Source organism: Choloepus didactylus, chromosome 1 (assembly GCF_015220235.1).
Source record: "Choloepus didactylus isolate mChoDid1 chromosome 1, mChoDid1.pri, whole genome shotgun sequence".
Classification (NCBI taxonomy): domain Eukaryota; kingdom Metazoa; phylum Chordata; class Mammalia; order Pilosa; family Megalonychidae; genus Choloepus; species Choloepus didactylus.
Window position 1 is genome coordinate 109,001,170 of NC_051307.1, and position 22,735 is coordinate 109,023,904.

At 32.9% G+C, this 22,735-nt stretch overlaps 1 protein-coding gene across 5 annotated transcripts in view; it reads right to left on the reverse strand.

Moving 5' to 3' along the window:
* Positions 1-22,735, reverse strand: part of KLHL24 (kelch like family member 24) — a 45,414-nt gene that overhangs the window by 5,304 nt on the left and 17,375 nt on the right. For 3 of the 5 annotated variants that reach the window (XM_037839605.1, XM_037839601.1, XM_037839603.1), the window contains 4 exons: positions 13,151-13,335; positions 12,078-12,196; positions 6,970-7,158; positions 5,704-5,892 (listed from right to left, as the gene is read on the reverse strand). In XM_037839605.1, the coding sequence (XP_037695533.1) occupies positions 5,704-5,892; positions 6,970-7,158; positions 12,078-12,196; positions 13,151-13,335 (682 nt within the window). Of the gene's footprint in view, positions 1-5,691; positions 5,893-6,969; positions 7,159-12,077; positions 12,197-13,150; positions 13,336-17,219; positions 17,224-21,725; positions 21,901-22,735 lie in introns of those variants that run through there. The other 2 variants (XM_037839610.1, XM_037839607.1) reach the window with 2 other exon arrangements.

Genomic DNA, 22,735 nt, shown 5'->3' on the forward strand with positions numbered 1-22,735 from the left:
GATGTAGAGTGGGGTGGGAGTGATGGACTGGGAAAAGGATTTTAACCTAATGGCAGTTAACTAAAAACATATTTGGAGAGTTTAGCTTGCTTCTCTTATTGCAGGCAGATCCATTATTGTAAAAAGTAGCTATTACATGACAAAGGGGCAGAGATATTATTCATTATATGGGATTACCCATAAATTGAGTGAATGAATGTGAGAAAGAGTTATAACCAAATTAACAAAGCACTCTTACTATGGATCTTGGCTGGGATATAGAAAAGCATCAAATATCTTTTACAGTTAACTTTCTATACATAAAATTCTTTTCTAAATTTTACTCTTCTCTGTTGGTAATATAATTACTATAAAACAAATATTCTTACAAGGATGAAAGTGATTCTTCAAAGAAAGAAACCAGATTAAAAGCGTGTTAAAAACTGTCTCTATTGCATGGATCTGGTTATGCTGCAAGTCAAATATTTTTCCATATACATATCATTATAATTCAGAAAGTTATCGCATATTATTATCCTGGTCCCATATAACCAACAATAAATATTTTTACTTCAACAGAATTTGCTGAATATAAATTTTGCTCTTGTAGAAAACATTAAATCTTTGTAGACTCATAATAGGAGGAGACACTCTTTGGTCTGAAAGAGTTTTAGTGAGTACTTAATGTCTACATTAACACTTTGGATGATTGTATGATATGTGACTATATCTCAAATAAAATTGCAAAAAAAAAAAAAAAAGAATGAGGAGAGTTTTAAAGTACTTACTATGTTTGATAAAATCTAAGATGCCATCTAAGGTGCATCTTAATTTCAGAGTTGGTAAAATGTGTGTGTAACCCATAATATTCTTTGAAATTTTCTCTCTACCTATTAAATTGTACTTTGAAAGTTATCACTATTCTCTATATATGTTAAATTTCACAATAAAAAAAAAGAATGAGGGGAAAAAAATGCCTACGTTAGAGTTTATATATACTTAGAATGATACACCATGATAATCAGTGAATGATAAACATTTGCCCAGCGTAACACCCATGAACAGTACCAATTATGGGCCAAACTACAATGTTTTTAATCTAAAGCACAATGAGCTCTTTCTATGAATTCTAAAAGTTCCAAATACAACAAGAAACAACCACCACCATAGTTTTTAGGTACTAGGTAGTTCACACTACTCAACGTTATAGTTACTCTGATGATGATTCTAAAATAATCTATAATTACAGGATCTGGTATTCATATCATTCCAGAAAATAATGTTCAGAATTAAATGAAGCAAGCAATCTTGAAAACAATTACTCATTCATACCAAGAAAATTACTTATTATATGTACTTGTTTATTCACTATATGAGAATCTCAAGACTAACAGCAACTAGTAAGAAACACTTTTTCAACATTTAATACTGTATTTAACAATACAAGTTTTAATGTCATTGTTATTTTACAGATTGAAATGAACACGATTTCAATATTGTAAAAAAGCATTTACTTTATCATTTTTGTAAACTTAAATGTTAAAATACCAACAATACATAAGAATCAGATTTCTTTTCACTACTCCAAACTTTAATGCCATTTTAAATATCTGCTCTACTGAAAAGGATAGAAAATCTTCATTACTGACGTAAAAACCACTACACAATTTTTCTAAAGGATGTTTCTGACAAAGGTTAAAAAGTAAAATATGGCTTTAAGGAATCATGCAAAGTCAAGAGGCAGGGAAATGATGAGGGACAGACAAACAGGCTGGCTCCATTAGACTGCAAAAAAGCACTGATATTTTTTTCAGCTTTTCTTTGCCATTTTATATTCTAAGCATTTTATAAAACAAGGGCATTGGGAAGGACCAAGGATCACCTGATAGTCAGCCCCATAATGCCACAGTCTTTAGGGAAAAAGGCATCACCTTGCTGATGCCTGATCTTGGATTTCAACTAGCCTCAAAGCCAACTTAAATAAACAGCTACATCAGAACCACTATCACCAGCAGAAAAGCCGGAACTGTAGGCTGAGGAGGAGGAGGGCTCTGAGGACAGAATCCCAAAACATCAGAGATGAATTAAAACTCTCCTTACTTCATAAAAAAGGACCCATGGAACATGGAGAGGACATGAAATGAGAAGAGGATGAATCAACAAGAAGATGAAGATTTTTATGGGAAGAGATGTTGATGATAAATTTGAGAACCTGGTAGAGGAACATTTCATAAAGAACTAAGGAGAGCTACAATGTGGAAGAGACAGCTTCACAGGACTATAATCAGGATACAGAAGAGATGATATACGAACAGGAAAACCCAGATTCCAGTGACCAGCTGATGATGAAAATTTGCACAGTGGTGCAGATGATATAACATAACAAAAATATGATGAAATAGCATATGAAGTGAACCATCAGAAAATGAAGATAAGGTAGAAGATTCACACATTAATTTCAGAAGAAGTAAATATCCCCCCTGCTGAAGAACAACCGGAAGATAACATCAGATACTTAAAGCTTCAGAGGCTGCCCCTACTACCACAGCAGAACCATCCTAACCATATGCACCAAACCTAACACATCAAAAGATGGCTGTGATAGATCTTAAGAAGTAATTACCAAGCAGATCAAGATCTTTGGGAATAAGCGCTAAAGATGGTTTGAATGACTTCTAGTCATTTTAATATGTATTTTTTAAGAAAGAAAAATTACATTTTACATGCTTACATGTCTTTTTTGGGTAACATTAATGCATCTATTTAATTTCTTTTTTTATTTTTTCTTTTTGTGACAAACTTTAGTCTTATCTGCATTTACGTGTGTTTTTTAGGTGATAGTTAATGATTGTATTGATGAGGTAGCAGCAATTATCTGGGCAGTTTTAATATATATTATTAGTAATTAACATTAACCGTGTTAAACTGATTTATGTAAATGATGTGTTAAACATGATTTTGCATTAGCTTTGCATTAGCACTCTTAATACTAATAGAAGCCATCATTAGTGAAGGTTTGAGTTGTATATATCTGCCCTGATGTCCTTATCAAAAACTTCTGCATTAACTTTAAGTATACAGGTTAAAACTCAAATTTTGAGATTTTTGTAGCTCTTAGCTGGTTAATTAGAAAAAAATTAACATTTCGATGTAAGTTTTAAAGTAGCATTGCTAATTTATTTTTCAAAATGGATTGGGGATACTGAAGTCCTTGTTAGGACACAGAAAAAAAAGATCACTGATGTAGCAATCAAAAATGCTTCCTGGTACCTCAGATTGATTACATCACAGCTACTGTCAATTCTGTATTTGCTTAAATTTTAGAAAATCTATATAAAAGACTGGTGTATAATTTAAAGGTGTTTTTGCCTTTGGCTGATTAAGTAATATTTTCATTAACTTTAGAGACTATAGAACTCTTACAAAGTAAAGTCAGTGATGCCTCCAGTTGAGTTGATTTAGGATGTCTGAAAAGTATTCACAGGGTCTGCCTCCTGCTGCTATTTCACAGCATATGAATTATAGAACACTACTTTTTATAAAGCCATATACTTTAGGGAAACTTAGGAGTACCATATAACCGATAAAGCAGTAAAATAAATTTTACTGGATTTATGTATATAATCATCTCTAGAATCCTAGAAATTGAGGATTCATTATGCTGTGGTCAACTTCAAGTACTTTTCAATTCCAAATATCTTAAACAATGAGCCTATTTACAAATATGTGCCAAGGTGGGCAACATCAATGGATTTTCTAAAAATAATGTCTTCTGTTTATGAGTGCAATAAAATGCAAAAGAATTCTTCAAAACACACACACACACACACACAAAACAATAACCTTGGACTCACATAAAGTTCTGCCTTGAAATTATACTTATATTTATCCTTTTTCATTATTAGCATTAAAATGACAGGAAAATCCTTACTAATGATCCAAATATTACCTATCAATAAGGTATCCATTTCTAGAAGTACCAATATTTTTAATTTCAAGAGATTTAATATAGAATACTAAATCTGGACTTCAAAGACTTGTCTGTATTAAAATAGATTTAATAAATTTTCTATTTAAATGTTTTTTTTTCCTTGAAATTTCTGGTCAACATTATTCATCATTTTTTTAGAGAAAATGTGCATGTCCTGTTTTAAATTTTTTCTTAGCTTAATCTCAGTAATTTAGCTAAAACACAATCATTGTATGCCCTGCATTATGCTATATGCTATCAATTATCTTCCTAAGTTCTGTTATAACTTTCTACATTATAGCCAAGTTCTAAATGAACAGTAATTCTTACAGAAAATGCATTATACTTTAGTCACTATAATAAACCAATAAAGAACAGCTTAGGTTAAAGACTTTAGAATAAGTGTCAACACTTATCACATGGGTGAAATGTGACCATAAAGGGGACTCCTATGTGACAGGGGCACACTCATTCCTCTATAGGTTAGAGATTATCCTCTCTAAGACAGAGCACTAAGACAGAGAAATATGGTTAGTAAATGTGATATGACAGGGATAGATTATACTCTGCACCATGAAGCTGAAGATCCTATTTTGTCCCTTTCATCATTTGAGGGAACATTACTCTGAGTACGTCACTAATTAGAGACTATAACTCAAGGTCAACAACTTTAGAAAAGTGGTGTTACACTCAAACACTATTCACTATCCTTATTGTCTATGCTACATCTCTTATGTATCTTGCATATAAGATTGTCTTTAAAATTAGATTCCTCTGTTACTTCACTCCCTTATTTGTTTACTTATTTATTAGAGAGAGGAAGACTAATTAGATATTATTATTTTAGTTTAGGCAAGAACTGATAAGGACTTGTACAAAAGTAGGAATAGTAGGAATAGAAAAGAGGAGGAAAATAGAAACTCTGAAGACACAGACCTGACACATCGGATTGGTTTAATTTAAAATAAATTGAAAAAAAAATCTAAGAATTTAAGTGTCTAGGTTGTTTGGAAACAGAAAAAGTAGGTTTGGGAAAGAAGGTGACTTCTGCTCAAATAGAAATTTGAATCTGGAGCTCAGGAAAGAGAATTTGATGGAGATAAAACTTGAGTTATCAGTACTGAGAAGTAGATGAGATCATTCAAGAAAAATAAGAGAATATGAAGACAGAGGAGATTATGAGAGTAGTGACCTTTGAGAGTACAGCATCTCCAGAGTGGTATCAGTACAGCCAGATCTTGAGCATCAGAATTAACAAGTGTAGCCTCTTTCAAGCATTTTGGTAGTAAAAGGAAGGAGAGTAGAGCCATGAATCAAAAAGATGAAGGAAGGCCTTTTTGGGGGGTGGAGGGGAGTGTTTGGATAAAGGATACCTGAGCACAACTACTTCCTTTATAATCAAATCCAACAAATGACCTAGGCTCTAACCAGAGAAGGAAAGAAACCAGTATGGGAACATTTCTTCTCTTCTGAAAGAGATTTAGTACAAAAAACAAAAACAAAAACAACAGAGGCCAAGTGCAAAGGATACCTCACCATGGGATGGTAAAATTAAGTTATTTCAATAAATCAATTCCTTGGAAGGAGTTTAAAACAGATATAATACTATATACTTTATGTGGAGTTTAAAAAAATTATAAAATAATTTAAGCATACATGATATACTTTAGTAGTGAAATTCCAATATATTAATAATGATCATGTACTTGGTCCCTTTTAGGCAGTTTTTATTCTGAATTGTTTTATGTTATTACCTGTCGGCTGAATGTATTCTGTACATGCATCCAGTAATCTTCAACTGGATCATAACAGTATATTGCCTTGGTCAGTCCACCAGCAACATAGATCAAGTTGTTTAAGGATACAGCTGTTATACATCTCTTGGCAATTGGGATAGCTGCACGAAGTAGCCAAGAGTTGGTTTCTGGATCATATGATTGAACCTAATAATATACAGAAATATTTAGTTAAAATTTCTAAACAAGAATACAAATTTACTTAATAAAAAGACAACTAATAGAAACTAATCAAAACCTCATTAGTTTAGAGATTTAGGAGAGGTTAGTCTGATAGTGAAATGTCTGAGTTATGAAAAATCCCAAAATAAATGCAAATTTATTACTATAAGCAAAATAGAGTAGCAAACACACAACAGATTTTTTCCAGGATGAATGGCTATCAAGTTTGCTTTACTTATTTCCACTAAAATTAAGTCTAAAAATGTTTAAAAATTGCTGTGTTATATAGAATAACTATGTCTCAATATGCATATAACTGCTTTACACTTTTAGGGAGCCTCTTCTTCATAAGAACGTAAGTTAACTTCAATGAAGTATACTATGAATTATCACAAATTCTGAATTAATGAATTCTAAATGAATCAAATTTGATCATACTATTTTAAAATTTAATTTAGAAAAAGAATTAGTTGATAGACAAAATTCTGTTAACTGTTACTAAACCAATTAGACATTAGCCATTTGTTTCCAGGCAAGATGAGATTTCTTGCGATGTTGGGATAGTACATGTTCTTTTGTCCCAGGAGTTCAATGAATCACAGCAACTTTGATCCATCTTCTATTCGTACTACGGAAGTTTCCCATTTTCTCTACTAAAAAAATGTTAAAGCATGTAGAAAATGACCCAGCGGGAAGCAGTATAATTAACTACTCTGTCTCACCCTTTGCTAAATCACTTTCCAACTGTGTTTTACATGAATAATTTTTAGATTCTGTAGACTATGGCAGTACAATTTACTTAGTACAAAAAGTTCAAGGGACATTGAGATTAGTCTCATTTCAAAAAGACTGGATCCTATTTTTTACAATATATTGTTAGATACATTAGGTCTCAACTTCAGCAAGTAGAGAGTCAATGTTTTTCCCAAAAAGTGTAAAGCACCAGATCATTTTTTAAAAAGTCCCTTACATTAAGGGACCTAGATACCTATTTGATAAGCCTTATGTATCACCCTTTTTTAATATTATCATTTACAACTTCTTTAAGAGAACACAACTTACCTTATCAGAACAAGTATTATCATCAGGTCCTCCACCAATCACAAACAACTTGCCTACACAGCTAGTCACGGCAGGAGAACTCACTGCTTCCTTAAGGGGAGCAACTTCAGTCCATCGATTTGAAAAGGAATCATAACATTCTACGCTGCTAAGTCTGTTTTGTCCATCATAACCTCCAACAACATATACCTATATGTAAAATACATGGAAAAATATTAATTATCAAAGTTTGAATTTTGACTGGTTGGATAAAGAATTAAGGAACTTCTCCCCCTTTAAAAAGTACTTAATAACTATAATATAATGATTGTAATATATATAGCTCAGTGTTTCTCAACCTATTTTTCATTAGTAACCCCATCCCCTTCCTTGAAGAGCCTTTTTGGACATTTTTCTCCTAATAGTGTCCCCCAATGAAATTTTAATACTACAAATATACTATGTACTAAATGCATACCTGCGCTTTATACATTGAAAGAGCATATTTTTTTCATCCGCCATGCACCAATTTGATATCACTGGAGTTGAGAATGCATGATTTAACTTAAATGCTCATACCATGTATGATGAAAATATTCCTATTATATAATAAAAAAGCTATGAAACTAAAATATTAGGTAAAGATTATTAGACTGTAAGATCCTTGAAGGTAGGGCCTATATTATTATTTTTTTAGCTCTTATGGTGCCTAGAAAAATACGTGACACATAATGAACTCTATTATATATTTCAAAGAACTTTCACATATATTTGTTTTTCATAAATATGACAAAGCTAGGGCAAGTTAATATTATATGACAGGTGAACCAATCAGCAGCCGTTTATTAAATGAATACTAATATTATCAAAAGCCATTTATTAAATGCATAAATATACAGAATAATCCAAAAAGCACCATGGGATATGTAAGAAACTTTTAATCTAAAGAAGCTCTCCAGCATAACATCCACATCTCTTTTAATGGATAGTCATCATCAATTTTTCCTCAATATCTAATTAACTATTAAGTTCTATTGAGTCTTATCTTACAGCATCTCTCATATCTGTCTGTCCCTTTCGTTTCCCATTGTCACTACTCTACCTTAGGTCCACATCATTTCATACCTCTCAATTAAATCTTGTCTTCACTCATGCGCTCTCTAAACCACAAACGGACTAACCTTCCTAAACAAAACACCACATCAACTCCTTTTAATGATTCAACAATGAATAACTAATGATGAAGGCCAAACTTCATCTCTTGTTATTCATGTCTGTCCACTTATCATGTTTGTCCATTTATTTTTCTGTGCTCCTCCAAACTTCCAGAGCAGCCTATGCTTCTTCTATCATGCCTGTATCACATTATGTTAATGCTCTGTGGGTTTGTGCCCCCAACATCAGGAAGCTTAGAAAGGGTAAGTAACTTAGTCAAAGTCATGCAGCTTTAAGTGGCACAATGTAGCAATTAAGGGCATAGGCTTTGAGGTTCAGAGCATCAGGGTTCATATCCATCTCTGCCATGCAGTGTAAGACCCTAGGCAACTTAACTATTCCTTTCTGAGATTCATCTTAATTTCCTCAAATTTAAAATGCAGTCAATATAGTACCTATCACATCAAATAATTTTGAGGATTAAATGAAAATTTATATTAAGTGTTTGGCCCATAATAAACAATTAGTAATTGCCAGCTATTTTTGTTGTTGAACCCAGATTGTTTGATTTTAAAATATAAGCTATCTACAAGGGGAGACAATGTGATTGTGAAAGCCTTGTGGACCACACTCCCTTTATCCAGTATACGGATGGATGAGTAGAAAATGGGGACAAAAACTAAATGAAAAATAGGGTGGGAGGGAGGGGATGATTTGGGTGTTCTTTTTTTTTTTTTTTTTAAGCTATATATATATATATATATTTTTATCTTCATTTTATTGAGATATATTCACATACCACGCAGTCATACAAAACAAATCGTATATTCGATTGTTCACAGTACCATTACATAGTTGTACATTCATCACCTAAATCAATCCCTGACACCTTCATTAGCACACACACAAAAATAACAAGAATAATAATTAAAGTGAAGAAGAGCAATTGAAGTAAAAAAGAACACTGGGTACCTTTGTGGTAGAGCAAGAATCCCACTGGCAGTCTAATGCCAGAGCTTGTGCTCTTAACCACTAAACAATACCGTCCCTTTTCTTGTCTAGCCTAGTTATCTCCCAATACAAGCCCTCTCTTTATGTTTATATTTTACATTTGCAACTAAACTGTAAACTACTTGTGGGCAAATATCAACCCCTTTTTATAATTCCCCCTTTTGACTTCTTATTCAATCCACCCCAAAGTACCGAGAACACAGAAGAAACTTAAAAAACTAAAACTCAGATTTGAAAATTACTTTATTTATCACTTTTTTGACTATACTTTTCGTATTATCTCCCTCTTAATGATCTGCTGAGACCTATACCTACAATTGCTCTCCAAATCTCATAGCTCCAGTTATTTAACCCCTACCAGCACAATGAACTCTTCTCCAGGTTTTGGAATATTTACATGTTCGGAAGAGGAAATTCTGGCCAGTGGTTCAGGCAGTTTAGCAAGTATGACATGCTTCTGACATTACATTTTTGGGGTGGTGTGGAGTATCAGTTTACTTTGGTTTTAATAAACTTTTGCTTTTTAACTCAGCTTTGGTAACTGGGACTTTGTCTTGTTCTTCAGTGTTGCACTCTCCAGTCTTAGTTTCCTGGGTGCTATCCTTAATTTCTGTAGGACTGGGATTATGTATTTGGATCTTCAGTCATAACGCGTAAATCTCTGAAACTTACTGTGGAGCCTGATGCAGTGTGTTATAAATAAGAAACGTGTACACTAATTTAATTATGGAATTAAAACCAGCTCAAGAGATAATTCAGCATAAAAAAATGTTAAAAATCAGTTTAAAACTCATAATCATCATGAACCTGCTGCCTCAGAAACTCCTGGGAGGCTGAAAAAAAATGAAGGATTCCTGAGCAACACGTTACTCTGAGAATGAGCTCGGTAAACTTTTTTTTTAAAAAAAGCTCCCTAAGTTATTCTGTTGATATTCAAAGCATAGTCTGTGGACCAGCAGCATGGATATCATCTAGGGGCTGGTTGGAACTGCAGAATATCAGGCCCCGCCCCAAACCTAGAAGAACCCTAGTAATTTGTATGCACATACAACTTTGAGAAGCACTGCCCTATAAAGCACACTAGTCCTTAAGATTTATTCAAGGATATTCCTTTAGTCCAAGTTCCCAGTTCCAAATTCTCAAAAAGAGTTAACTAGCAAAACTTTAACACCACTCCCCTTCATGTGTAAATTAAAAATATCTATCATGAGCATCAAGATAAAAGTTCTCTAGATTAGGAAAAATCTGAGCTTTTGCTCCTGCTTTATCACTTTCTGTGTAACTGTGGACAAGTGACTTGATCTCTTTGGGATTTAATTTCTTTATAAACTGAGAAAGTTACATTAAATATCCTATAAGATTCCTACCTGCTTCAAGATTCTATATTCCCAACCATCTTAGGTTTCCTTAACAGAGAACATTTATAAATTTAAACAATTTTATAGGTTTTTAAATCCAGTTTATACTGTAACTTTTAAGATAACACTTTCCATTAATTCAGTACTTGCTGTGTAAGGTAAGAATCATTCCTTTTATTTCTTGACTTCCTGCTTCCAAACTTTGGCTATCTTCAAGTGAAGTATACCAACATTTGTCAAATATATTTGTGTTCCTGCAACCCATATGTGGTTTTTAAGACATCAATCATTTTCATTTGCCTTTGTATGTACAGACCAAACAATTATAATTTTTTTTTAGACCTCAGCATCTTCTAAACCTTTGATTATTTTAGCTGCTCTTTCCAGTAATATTTTGTCATTCTTGAGACACAGATACCAAAACTGTATATAATATAGTTGGTACTGACAAACCTGTAGTTATAAAAGAATCTATTAATATTTTATTTCCAATATACCTATCTCAAGGTCTACAGAATCTACATTATTTCATTTGCCTTGTCAACAGTATCAGCATACTAGATCAAGGTCTTTAGGAATTAAAAGTAACTTTTAAATTGTGCTTAAAGAAACTCTAGTGTTCTATGGTATAGAGGTTTCAAGAAGTTGCTGTGGGGGTTGAGGGGGAGGAAGACTGATGGGAGGCTCAGTGGGAAGGGTTCCAAGCCACCATCTTTGTTTCAACTGGATGAATTCAGTTTTTCATCGGTGATTCTAAAAGTCTCCCCAAAAGGGACTAAGAGGCAGCAATCATTTTAGAAAGGAGTGCTAGGGGACCCATCAAAGCTAAACTTTCAAGCAAGTATGCTGCTTTTACTTACATTGTTCATTAATGTGAAGTAATTTGAGGGCTTTAGGGCATCTGATAAAGATGGCAGCAGGGAGATGCTAAAGATCCCAAGTCACTCCTTGGTACAACTGTTGTATGTTTATCTGTTTTTTTGTAATGAATCTTTATATTAAACTTAACTTAAAAAAAAAAAGAGGATGTAGGTGCATTTAAAGAGTTTGAAAAACCGCTATTCCGCAGGTGTTTCTCAGGTTCCTAAGGAGAGCTGATGGTTTAGAACCGAAATTATATATTTTTAATAATATTTATATATTTTATAATATTTATTAGCTACAGTCAGTGAATTTTCTTTAAAATATCTTAATATTTATTCTAAATTTGTTTTGTCTCTACTTATACAATTAAAAAGAAAAAATAACATCACTGTAGACAAACATATCTCTGCCTAACTGCCAGTCAGTAAAAAAAAAAAAATGGTTTGAATTAGACATTGGCCTGTTTTTGTACTTGGTATGACTCGAATTTTTCCAGTGTTTCCTAGGCATTTAGTTTCCAATGGTGCGTGAGAAGAGAATTCCAAGTTGGGAGAACAAAATATCCATTCAAAAGTACAGTGTCAAATTGTTTATATCTCCAGTTTATCTATTGAGGTTAGAAATAGAAGGAAATACAATCTGAATCTAAAATACCCTGAGGGAGAACAAAATGAAGGATTCAGCTGTGGTATTTATTTTCGAAATGTACCAGCAACAGTAATAAAAAGTGGTTTTTCTTACTTTACCAAGGAGGACAGCCATTTTGTGACGCCATCTGCCTTTATTTAGAGAGGCAACTCTGATCCAAATATTTAACTGTGAGTTATAAATCCAGACATCACGGCTATTGATTCTTCCACCTTTAAATGCAAAACAATGTACATAAAATAATATAACTCTATCACCAAAGGAACTATACTGCATAGGTAATAAACATGCAATTTATTCATCCAATTGAAGAATTTGAGAATTCAGTTCAATATATGAAACAAGGACTCTCTTCAAGCTTGATGGAAATCATTCTACAGAGTAGATTTAAACTACCAATTGTTAGATTAAGTAATGATTATAGGCCCAAACTAATAAAATTCATATCCAGAATATGAATTTCACAAATATAAAAAATTATTAATTTAGGAGTCAGATATAGAAGCAAACAGCAGAAGTATTCTAAAAAGATTTTTTAATCTAAAAAGCATACTACTGTGTGAAATAAAGTATGTACTGTTATATTCTGCAGCCTGTAGTACTATAGTAATCTACAGGGATAGTAAAATTAAAATTAACAAATAAACAAACTTTAGATCATAGATACTGTAGTTATACTTTGTTTAAGTCTGTCATTTTATTGTCCATTCATTTTTAGAAGTAACATATCACCATCATAAACAAGTTCAAGTTAAAAATTTTAAAGAAAATCCTATTTTATAAATTCCGGGGGAGAATTTCAGAAAAGGGTGAATTAGAAATGCTTAATTCTTAGAACCTCTGACTTTATATGCTTTACTGTGTTCCTTAAAACAAAATAAACATGTAAAAGTTTTGAAATTTATACTATGCTCATATGCATTCAAAAACACATGATTAAGGCATTTTCCGATGTAAAGGAGAAATTTCTTTTGTAAATCAATCTGCATAAACTTATGCCTGTTTCTCAGAGCAAAAAGTCATTTTCAGTTTATTTGCTGTATAAAATGATATGCCTAAAATGGGCATATCAATATTTTACTGTTATCTTTTAAGACACCTTGTTGTTTAAGATAGCCATGCTGTGCTCCAAATAAAAGTAGCTACTATAGTAATCCTTCATTTACCTGAAACAAGAATGTCATTCCTTAGGGCACAGACTGCATATTCTGATTTGGTAAATTCTGGAAGCTTAGCCAAAGACTTCCATTCTCCTGTCACAGGATCATAACACTCAGTGTAAGGAAGATTAAATCCTCCAACTCGTTCACAGCCTCCAACGACAACTATCACTTCAGAATAGCCAGTTGACCTAAAATAATTATTAAAAGATGTATGAATAGTAATTATTAAATGAAAATACATTCAAGATTTTTTAAAACCTAACAATGTATCAAGATCATACAGAAGGTAAAACACTATTATAAACATATTCTCCATGTATGTACAAAACAATAAAGGCTGGCAATTACTTCCAGAGCATTTACAAAAGAGTTAGTGACATCATTTTTCCACAGAAAATTCCCATAGCATTTTGACTTAAAAACTATAAAGCAGTCCAAAGACCCTATCTAACTCAATTGAAACTCTGGTAATTTTAGGGATGACTTTCAAATGCGTTGTACAGCAATTCAGATATGCATAATCACACAAGGTAAGATAATGCATTTTTTCCAAATGCAAGAAAATGGTGCTTTTTCATCAGATTGCTAGTTTTAGAAAACTAATTCACAGTATAATTCAAGCCCCTTTAAAGAAGTGTGTATATTTGTTCAGAAATTATTTTTTAAAATACAAAGTTAAGTAAATTAATCTGTTCAAAATGTTGGGCAGTCATTAAAAATGATATTAATAGAGTTTATAATAAAAGATGTTAAAAGAAAAAAGCAAGATGAAAAATTGTACAAAATGTGTGATCACAATTATGTAAAAGTAAAAATTATGCAGGTTTATGTGTCTGGAAAAAAAACACCAAAATGCTAATGATAGTCGTCTCTAGATGGTGTACTCCCCTCTTTTCTATCATTACAAATGTTTAAAACTATAATTAGCATGGGCTATTTTTAGAATGGAAAACACAACTTTTAAGAGTACTAAGAGAATCTTAAAGTTTATGTTAATCAATGCTAAGTTTAAACTTAAGCTAGAAATAGGAAAAAAATAACAGCTTATCTAAGGTTTTTTCATAATGCTCACTAGATATTTCTGGAATTTAAGAAATTCTTTTGACTCTTATATTTTTATTTTTTTCACAAATATAATCTAAATTAAAAAGTCTTGTAATTATATTTTATGGTTGCTATAATGTTAAGTTTCAAATACATAAAACATGTTAACAATTCTCTTACTTAAGCGTGGAAGGAAAAATGACTATACCAGAACACTGAATTGTAGTTTAGTCAGTGTGATGTTATACAATTACTACTAAAAAGTCAAAGAAGCAACACTGGTCTTCTTTAACACAGGAGCTATATTTTAGCTACATTTACTCAGAGGTACTATTTCTACTAACTGAATCATTCACCTATTCCATGCCAGGCATACTTTAAACATTACAAAATTAGAATCACATACTTATGGAAAAACAAAAATTACTTTTTAAGAACCCAGAAAATTATTTAACCGTAATCCAGTATACAGTAAGACATTATCAGAAGTACTCAAATATTAAAAATGGAGAGAGTACAGCACTGGATACCTCAGTAGCATTAACTACTCACTTACTTTTCTTTCCATAGAGGTATCATTTCTTAAAATCACATTTAAAACACCTTAGGACAAATCCATGTGACATTCCTCAAAAGCCTTATTTATTGATTGTTGACAACAAAAACTGTTAAATACTGTACTGGGGTTAAATCACTTCTAATACTTTTAAATAACCTCCAGGGTAATGATCACAACACTTTGCTTTATACTTTCCCTTAGAGCATTCTGTTTTATGTTTTGCCTTTGTTTGAACTGGCTTGCCTTTGAGACATCTTTGCCCAATAAACATGTATTGTCTGTTTTTGTAGACAGGAACAGGAAGAGAAAGCAACCACAAAAAGCTAATGGCTAAAACATTTAGCTTCATTAATTTGAGGATCCACCTCAGTGTCTAAAAGGATCTAGTACTTTTGCCTCTATTGAAGGTCCTATTTGCAGCCAAATGGCTTTTAACTTAATTAGATACAAGCCTGGTCTTCTCATTAGAGACTGTTAACACAATAAAACAATTACTTGTTGAGCTTGGAAAAATACTTAAGAGAGCTCACTGCCTTCAAGGAAGTAAGTTATTCTAGCTGATAATGGCAAGGGGAACAAAAAGGCAATCAAGATGATGGTGTAGGAAGAATAACATTCTGAATACCCATGCAATCAATTTTTAGAGTGAATGTGACTTTATTTCATTAATTCTTTAAAGTAAAAATTCCACTAAGTGATATTCTGCTGTAACAAAATAAATATTTGCTGCTTTAGTATTAAGTTTTATAATTTGTTCCCAGGAAAGTATAACAACCATTCTTTTTTTATAATGGTGACTATTTTAAAAAAATCTTCACCTTCTTTTAGCATAAATTTCAGAAAGATCAAATTAAAAGGTCACATTTTTTACTTACTTGAATGATAAAATAATAATAAATCCACAGGATATTCTAACCCACATCAACAAGTCATGTGTATTAATTACCAGGTTCTGGCAGCATTTACCTAACAGTTATTCTCAAAAGGTGAAATATAGGAGTTGCTGGCTGAAATAACAGTCCTACTTATTAATGCCAAATATGTCAGAGACAGGTGGACTGCCAAATTAACTTTAATCCACAAAAAGGGTTCCAAAGGTGATACTGGCTAATGGGAAGAATAACTTAATATATTAAAAAACACAATAAGAAAGGCAGTGTGTTTCCATATAGTGGGAAGTTGGAAAAGAGAAGGGAAGAGATATTAGTGGTACAGTCTTTTCACCACTCCAAAAACTCAAAAGAATCTGAAAATCAAACCATAAGCCAAAAATAATTGATTAAAGTGGAAATACGAGGCTATAAGCCTAAATTGACAAAATGGCTCTCTAGCCTATAAGATATGACACTGAACTCAATGTATTAATTGTCTGAAGAAAAGAACTATGTATCAGAAGAGATTAGCCAGCCTTAGAAACAATAAGTAGATGACTGAATGCATACATGGATGAATGAATGAACAAACAATCACAGAAGCAAACATTTGCTGTGCTCATTCAAGTTATTTTCTAAGACAGAGAATCTTAGCTAAGCTAACTTGAATATTATTGGTTCTTTGACAGGAATATTTCTATGGTGGTTGAGACTTCCTCAAGCTAATCTAGCTGAGAGGACTCTAGTTCTAAATATCTACCAACTCAGTTTGTTTGGATTCAAGCTCACCAAACAATCTTTGAATACTTTGGCCTCCCCTGTAGTAACTTGCCCATAGCAAAGAATATGCTGGGCAGACTGACTTAAAATATCTAGTGTCTGCTTAACAGTTCCATTTCTTATTGCAAATAAATATATACACAGACTAAAAGATAACTTTTTAATCACTCTCTCCCAGTTAACCTTAAATTTTTCTCTAATAGTTTGATCTATTCTAACCGTATATAAAAAAAAGTTTCTTACCCTAGAGGATTATAGCAAACTTGCCAATATAAATTACCACCCTCAGAGGATCATGCCAACCAAATGGCCTTCTACTTGGTGAGGGCACAGCCTTGGTGAGGCTTTCCACTTGAAACTGCAATAGGCAGCCTGGCTTGTATAAGGAAATGGCTGTACTGATCAAAAGATTCAAAATGTATATTTTAAAAAATAAGCAATTATCTAAGAATTTATACTCAGAAACTAATCAAAGACATATTTATATATTTAGTCACAAAGATGTTCATCTCACTTAATGGTGAAAAATCAGAAACAACTTAAATGTGGGGATGGTTATGGCACATTGTAGATTTCATGCCATGAAAATGTTCGCCCTATATTCAGTGATAAAAGCAGATGATAAAATATATTCCAACACTGTAAAGAAATAATACATTCATAGAGAAAAAAAAAGGAGAAAGCCAAATGTTAACAGTATTACCAATTGAAGGTGGGAATATGGATATTTTTTGCTTATCTCATTCTCTAAATTTTCTCCATCATAAATTATGCCCCTCCCTCCAAATTAAAAAAATAACAAAAGAAAAAATCATACCTTACTATTAATAGTCACTACAGGGTTGTCTGTTCAACCCAAAGCATGGGATGGGGTTTTCAGTCATCATGTTTCTCCTACATGTTCCTGCTCCTATGGCCATAGGTAACTGTCCAGAGAAGGATATCTGGTTGAATAAGACTGTTTCTCCCCAAGAGAGGGAGAGATTCAGTCTCTCTCTGAGTGACTAAAAACCAAGAGTGGCCATAATCAGCCAGACTACTGAGAAGAATGACAAAGACATGCAGAGAAAAGCGGAGGTGAGAGGCAGAGAAAGTACACAGTCTGGGTTCTAATGGCTTTTCAGTAGGCAATTCCAGTCTTCTCTGAGATGCTGAATTTTTGACCTCAGGTTCCACAAGACCCTGGCTACTGTAACCTTTTTAACACATTTCCCTGTTTTGCTTGAGCTGGTGATCTGGTTTCTATTACTTGCAGTCAGAATTCTGACAGATTAGAGGTCAATGAAATGCAGAAAAAACCCCAAAAACATACAAACTGCTTTCAAATGCAGGAAAAGATACTCTGTGTTCCACATTAAAAAAGAGATGCAAAATTAGGCTGAGATACCATTTTCACTTGCCAGAGTGGCCAAGATTTACAAAGATTTATGGTGTTGGCAAAGGAGTGGAGCAACAGGCATTTTCATATTTTTAGTTAAATATTAATATAAACTGGAAGGCAATTTTTACAATATAGACTGAAATAACAAATGCACATGCTATAAATACCAATATATGTAGGAAAAGACAAAGGTACAAGAATATTCAGTGAGTATGATTTTCAATGGCAAAAAACTAAATGTCCATCATTAAGAGACGGAGTAAATAAATTGTGGTACAACCATACATGGGATACTATATAGTTCTTTAAAAAGTATGAGCTTGATATTAGAAAATATAATAAAAAGTTTTTAAAGAAGGAGAAAGACCTATATGTAGTGATATAGAAGAATCTCTAATATACTTTTAAGTGATAAAAGCAAGGTGCAGAGGTGTGAGTATAGTATCCTACCACCTGTATAAGTAAAGTGGGAAGATACGTGTATATACACACACACATTTGTGTATACAAAGAATATCTTTAAAAGGAGTTAAAAAAAAAACTGATAACAGAGGTACCCTTTGGGAAGGAGAACTGACATACCAAGGGTCAAGTAGGAGACTAATAATGTATACTCTTCATATAAAAAAGTTTAAATTCAAATAACAATGAATTACCTCATATAAAAATGGTAAGCCATGTATCTTATAATACAGCAGAATATCATTCTTAAGAAGGACTGGAATAGGAATTCAGACCACTGAATTCTAGCCATAGTCTTACTACTAATTAGCTTTGTGAACATGAGCAAGTCAGTTTACTTAATTGTGGCTCAGTTTTATCACTTATAGAATAAGAAATAAAGGGACTTATTAAATAATCTTAAAACACTACTTCTTAAGAGAAAATATCTTAAGATATTATTAGACTCTTATTAGTCTTTTCATTGGTTTACAACAGGAACTTGAGCCTTGTCTTCATTATGGCAACTGGGTTCCCATTTTCATTATACAGTAACTGACTGTTAGACATGAGGTAGTAGAAAATATTGGAAGAGATAAATAATTAACTGCTGATTCCAACCTAAAAATGATGAGATGATTACATCTTAGCTATCTCTGTTGCTCAGTGGAGTGTGGCAAAGGGCATCAATTTTTTTTCCATATGAACAATTTGCTACATATGGTCACTGTATTAGAATACACTGGTCCAGTTTAACGCCATCCATGTTTCTACTTGGGAACCCTGTTTTGTAGGCAGTCCAATCCTATCAAAAGGGAAAACTAGCATCTATCAGGGAAAAATATTCTTTTTAAGGTATCATTATGGTAGGGACAATCTGGATCAGGGTAAAATGAAAAATCAGAAATATGAGAACCAAACTACCAAGCAATTAGGAGTTAAAAAGTCTAGCATTCAGGCTAGAATGGAAGATATGAAAAGCATTACTTGGGGTAAAGCAGAGGAAAGAAGGAAATTAGGTATACTGGAGGTCAGAATGAGACTATCAAAACAGATCAGAAAAGCAGAACATCAGAGCCAGTGACAGTAAAGTAAATACCATAGTTGAGATTCATGAATTGGGACAAGGTTGGGGCAGAGAGGTCCATCACCAACAGAGAAGTTACTTCCCTCCAGATGAAAAAGGCTTGAAGCCTAGCACTCACATTTAGGGATGACACATAGAAGTACTCAAATATTTATTAGGTGAAACTTAAGTTGGTTTCCACACAATTCTCTATAGAGTTCAAAAAAAGTATTCTGGATTCCAAGTATGTTTATATGTGTAAACATGAAACACCCCTCTCCCCAAATGTTCCTACACTACTATGAAGCTTTCAATTTGGCAACAAGTTTCCAGGCTGTATTAGGGACTCAGGGTGAAGGAAGAGAGTAGGAAAGAGAGAAAATTAGGGATGCTAAGGGTACTGAATAAAAGCACTATTTAAAGCAGTCCTACCCAGTATTATTATTTTGTAGAATGTATCTTTCAAATGTGACTATTCAAAAGGTAGTAAAGCAAGAGGTAGTATGCATACTGGCTTGGAACATAAACTCTGGAGCCAGAACACCCACATTTTAAATCTTGGAGCTGCCATTTATTAAACGATGTGTCCTTTAATAGGTTACTTCTCTAAGCCTCAATACACTCATCTGTAAAGTAGGCATAATAATACTAATTCTCAGGGCTGTTCTGAGCATCAAATAAGTTAATTTATGTAAAAGTACATAAAACAGTTCCTGGCACATAAGTGTTTGCTATTATTATTATAGAAGGGAAGATATTATTTTTATATAACAAAGCACAGTTCTTAAATTAGAACAATTGCTAAATAAACTTTCAAAGAAAAACATGTTGGAAGAGATGCATAGTTTATTTGCTTAAAATAAACCATTTGATGTCAAACAGTTCTGTCTCTCAAACCACATTTCCTATTCTGTAAAAATACAGCATAAATTTAAAATGCCTTCTGATTTTTTTTTTCATGAAACCAGCAATAATTTTTATTAAGCATTTTTATGTCCAATACTAGGTTATGCATTTTTCATATGGCATTTTCAATCCTCACAGCAATCTTCCAAGGTAGGTAGCATTATGCTTATTTTACAGATGAAGAAACTGATGCCTAGAGAAGTTAAAGTGCCTTGTCTAAGGCACTAGTTATATAGAACCAGATTCTAAGCTGGGCCTGTCTGATGCTGAAGCCAGTACTCGAACACATCATGATGCTTACACTTGGTGTTTATTAGAATTTGTATTATATATCAGTACAAAGCTTTACAGCTGCATTATGTATATTAATAAAATACACCATTGTTCCTAAACTTTATCCCTTCTATGGTTGATCTCCAATGTTTTTTCTCCCTGCACCTGAGGGTTACACTAGCAGTATAGATTATCAAAGCTCCCATGCTCTTCGATTGGACATAGGACACAGCCACCACACTCAAGGTTTTTAACAAAACATGTCATGGGGTTTTCTCTGTCATCTAAGAGACATGTGGGTATATAAAAGTAGAATAAGCAGTGTTGACTGAGCTTTGAAGAATACTTGGCACAGGTTTAATAGTCAAGAAATATTGGCTGATGTGAGGAGCATAAGTTAACCGTACAGTGGAGGGATCAGACTGTCATCACCCTAATCCAGAGTTAATATCTGCATACCTAATGTGGGGCAACCAGATACAATGTGTCTCCTAATATAAGATAATATACACATACCTAGGATGGATTCTGGCCACAAATATTTAACTTGTGTCCATCAAGCTCAAGCTTTTAGAGTCAACTTCCAGTTTCTACAAAACACAGCTAAATGCAGCTAAATGACACCATATGGAAGCAACCACACTGGTCCAGAAGGGGAAACATTTTTCCAGACAACTTGCCCATCAACAAGTCAGAATAATGAAGAAGAAACTGTTTTGGAATAAAACAGACTTAATGAAAATAGCCAGATGCAATGTGTAGTCCTGGATTGGATCCTGGTTCCTTAATGGACAGTTTGAAAAATATTAGGGAAATCTGAATATGGACTGGGATTAGATAATCCAAAGGAATTATTATCATTAAATGTGCCATCATTTTTTAAAGATGCATACTCAAGTAACAAAAATTAAAATAAAAATATACATATTGGCCAAATGAATGAATGAATGAAAGAGAAAAAACAGACTTCATAGTCAATAAGAATATATGGTAATTAAAACCATGAAAACAGATGAGATCACCTAGGAAAATATACAATGAAAGACAAAGAGATGAGAACCAAAGGAAATATCAACATTTCAGACTAGATACAGGAGAAAGAATCACCAAATTGAAACAGAACAATTGGAGAAGTAGGAATGGGAATAGTTTCAAAAAGGATAAAGCAATTCATAATGTCAAAGTCTAAAGAGAGTTCAAGCTGGATAAAGACTGAAAAGAGGCTAACAAATGACAAATAGAAGGTCAGTAATGACCTGAGTAGAGTAGTTTCAGCAGACTGACTGGAGCAGAAATCAGAGGAGTGAACTGTAGTTGAAGTGGAGACATCACTCCTCTTTCCAAGTTTGGAGTTTCTCAGAAAGTTAAGAACCTGTACAAATAATACACATTGTTCAGACAACGAAATTCCTAGCGATCAATGCTATTATGCAGTAACAGGTAAGAGAGAGAGTGAATTACAGGGATGGAAGATGATGGCAGAGCTGTAAAATAAAGGATTTCTCTTCACATTCCTCATGTAATAGCTACCTAAAATAAATATCTAATCTGCTATTATATTTTACCATAATCTTCAAATTCAATATAACTACAGTTTTTTTTCTACTTGTCTCCTAAAGAAAGGTGATATTGCAATCTCCAATATAGATGTGGTTCATGGTATAAAATGGATTGGGTCCCTTAAAATCTGAATGTAAAATAAAGTTTTGTAAATCAAATCATTAAGTGAATCGAATCAGAAAAATCTATTATCTATTTAAAGGTGTGATGGGGGACCCTTAGATGGTAACCTGATTCCATTCAGGTCATGTCTCTACAAATATTAACAATAAATGACTTATTTTGATTTTATAACATAAATTCCTTGGTCCCTACTCTAATTCTGTGGGATATGCAGCATGGGTATTATTATCATTTGACCCCAGATCATTCTGTCTGTTACAAGGGAGCACTGCTTGGAAAAATGAGTGATTGCCTGCTTGGAGGGATACTGTGTGTCCAAAAAAGTTTTGGAAGAGTTAATGATCACAGCCCCACAGCTGTTTAATGCTCTTAATTAATACATCAGGAACTTTGGTCTTTCTATATTCTTTAGCTCAACCCAAGTCTCTTAATCGTTAAACAAAATAAGAACTTAAAAAAAAAAAAAATCAATATACTTACAGAAGAAAATTTTATGTTTTCTGTCCTTTGTTAAAAGACAAGAGGAGTAAAACGTTTTATATATCTCTCTTAGAAAACAATTGTTTTAACTAAGGTCAGTTTA